Here is a 2,732-nt window from a genome sequence, read left to right as displayed (position 1 = left end):
TACTGTGAGCAGATGAGGCCTTCTACTATTATTATTCTCTCACTCATTAATTTTGTTGCTTAAAGCTTGCCCTCCTTCCTCTCCCCCTTATCCTCTCTCTCTCTCTCTCTCTCTCTCGCTTGAGAAAGAGAAACAAGCAAACAAGTCATTCATTCGTTCATCAATCTCCCATCTCAAAGGAATAGCAGGCTATGCTCCACAAAACGAAACACACAAACAACAGAAGCCAATTTGCTAGCTATAGCCCACTTACACATCCTACTTGCGGGTCATCTCTTTCACAAGCACACAAAGTGCCACCCCCACCCCCACTACTCCTCCCCCCAGTCCCTACTACTCCCGCTAAATACCTTCTACAACTATACAACAACGCCTAATTACTAATTACTAATTAAATTAATAGATCTAATTATATTTATTTTTCAGCAACAAAACCTCACTTGGATCGGTTCTTTTTTCTTAGAGACTAGGAAGAGAAAAAACGGTTACAGTGTTAGAGAATTGAAGAAACTTGGGTTGTATGATCAGAACTCAAAAGCAGAAAGTAAAGTAGATCATGGAATTGGAAGCTGATCATAATCACCATCACCATCACCATCAAAACGGAATCAGAACCAGACCTAATTTCCCTCTTCAGCTGTTGGAGAAGACTAAAGACGTCGAAGACTCAGTCGCGGAACAGCCATGCTCCACCGTCGCCGAACAACCCGGTGACGGAGCAGGCACCGCCGTCACTTTACAGGACCAGCAACAGAATACCACCAAGAAGCCGCCGCCAAAGCGGACCTCCACCAAGGACCGGCACACCAAGGTGGACGGCCGCGGCCGCCGGATCCGGATGCCGGCGGCCTGCGCCGCTCGCGTGTTCCAGTTGACGCGGGAGTTAGGGCACAAATCCGATGGCGAGACCATCGAGTGGCTACTACAGCAAGCGGAGCCGGCGGTGATCGCCGCAACCGGCACCGGCACCATCCCCGCCAACTTCACCTCGCTCAACATTTCGCTTCGGAGTTCCGGGTCTACCGTTTCGGCGCCGTCACACTACTTCAGAGGAAGCTACTTCAATCCTAGCACGTTCTCTTCGGCCGCCGTTGCGGCAGCTGTCGGCGGCGGAAGGATCCGCAGCGGAGCTGGCGATAATTGGGAGCGTAGCATGGGCATGAATATGAACATGAACATGAATATGAACATAGCAACGATGGAAGATTCTAGAAGGTTGTTGTTTCCAGGTTCATCGGAGAATTGTTCTAATTCCATGGGATTGAACTTCAACCCTAGCACCGTGAATGCCGTTCTCCAAGCAAAGCAAGAACTCCGTGAAGACGGCGCCGCCGCTGCTGGTGGTGGTGGAAATCTTGATTTGGATGGCGGTGATTGCGACGGAAACATGGCTAGAAAGAGAAGAATGGAACAAGAGGTTTCCGTTTCACACCAGATAGCAGGAAACTACTTGTTACAATCAAGTACCGCGGGTTCGGTTCCGGCGAGCCACGCTTCGAATCCCGCAACGTTTTGGATGGTGACTGGGCACCAAGGCATGAATGGTGGTGGCGGCGGCGGCGGCGGCGGTAGTAATAATGATCAAATTTGGGCAATTCCGTCACTGGGGAGTGGTGGTGGAGTTTATAGAGGGGGTATGCCTGGCGGTGTTGGTGGGATTCATTTCATGAATTTTGGTTCACCAATGTCTCTTATGCCTGGTGGACAACTAGGTTCCGCCATGGTCGGTGGCGGCAGCGGCGGTGGTGGAGCAATGCTGAGTGAAAGCAATAATTTAGGTATGCTTGCAGCACTTAATGCCTATAGGCAGATTCCGGCCAATGGCAGTGGCGTTTCGGAGTCTCCGGCAAGCACCGGAAACCACCAACATCACGGTGGAGATGATGGGCATGAAACAACAAGTCAACAGCAACATTCTTGAGGATCTAAATAGTTCCACACATATGTGTGTATGATCTTGATCATCATCATCCTCATTATTATTCTAGCTTCCTTAATTTTCCTTTTGTTATTATTAATTAATTTACTTGCTTCTCTTAATGGTTTCCAAAAATATATTTTTAATACATATATATAAGTTATGTCGTCCAATATTTGCAAGAGAAACATGCAGGCTCAAGTTTGATTGCGTTTTATACATATGTTGAGTTTCAATATTCAATTTTGGTGTGATTTTTTGCTGAACTCGTATTAGGGTTTGAGAAGAAACTATATATACTTATATTATTATTGTATTATTAGTGTGTGTGTGTTCGAGTTCTTATCAATTAATCACATATAGTTGTTGTTTGTGTAGCACTGCTGCCACAGAACTTTCTGTATATATATCACCTCTCATAATTTAATTTAGTGTATACTATACTTCTATATATGTACTCAATTTTAGTAATGTTTTGTTACAATGGAGGTTATTACTTTTATATTATAATGATAATTAAAGAAAGATGCTACCATATATATTGGTGGTTCTCGTTAATTAATTATAGCATCATCTTCTAAACGAAATTAAATCTGCTGGGTAGGTTCAGCAACTCAATGTGAAGATCTATTATTAACAATAATAACTGCGGGAAGAAATTATTAAGCGTACGTACGAATTGAATTTTGTGTATTTTTTTATTTATTTTACTGCATTGTTGAGTTGAAAATAAAGAAGATGCTGTGGCTTTCTGGTGAGGTACTGCAACCACTGTCACATGCATGATGCATCCCTTATTGCTGCAGTTTTTGAA

At 44.3% G+C, this 2,732-nt stretch overlaps 1 protein-coding gene across 1 annotated transcript; it reads left to right on the top strand.

The window, feature by feature from the left end:
• Nucleotides 1-42: 42 nt before the first annotated feature.
• Nucleotides 43-2,315, top strand: LOC107489244 (transcription factor TCP15). Its single transcript, XM_016110005.3, has one exon. The coding sequence runs from the start codon at nt 557-559 to the stop codon at nt 1,919-1,921; it is 1,365 nt and encodes a 454-aa protein (XP_015965491.1). The 5' UTR covers nt 43-556; the 3' UTR covers nt 1,922-2,315.
• Nucleotides 2,316-2,732: the final 417 nt, after the last annotated feature.

The sequence above is a fragment of the Arachis duranensis genome, chromosome 5, assembly GCF_000817695.3.
Source record: "Arachis duranensis cultivar V14167 chromosome 5, aradu.V14167.gnm2.J7QH, whole genome shotgun sequence".
Taxonomy (NCBI): domain Eukaryota; kingdom Viridiplantae; phylum Streptophyta; class Magnoliopsida; order Fabales; family Fabaceae; genus Arachis; species Arachis duranensis.
The sequence above is the reverse complement of the archived record's forward strand: the minus strand, read 5'-3'. Positions and strand labels throughout refer to the sequence as shown.

Excerpts from the sequence above, each read along its gene's own strand:
- LOC107489244 (XM_016110005.3), top strand. The coding sequence starts at position 557 with ATGGAATTGGAAGCTGATCATAATCACCATCACCATCACCATCAAAAC.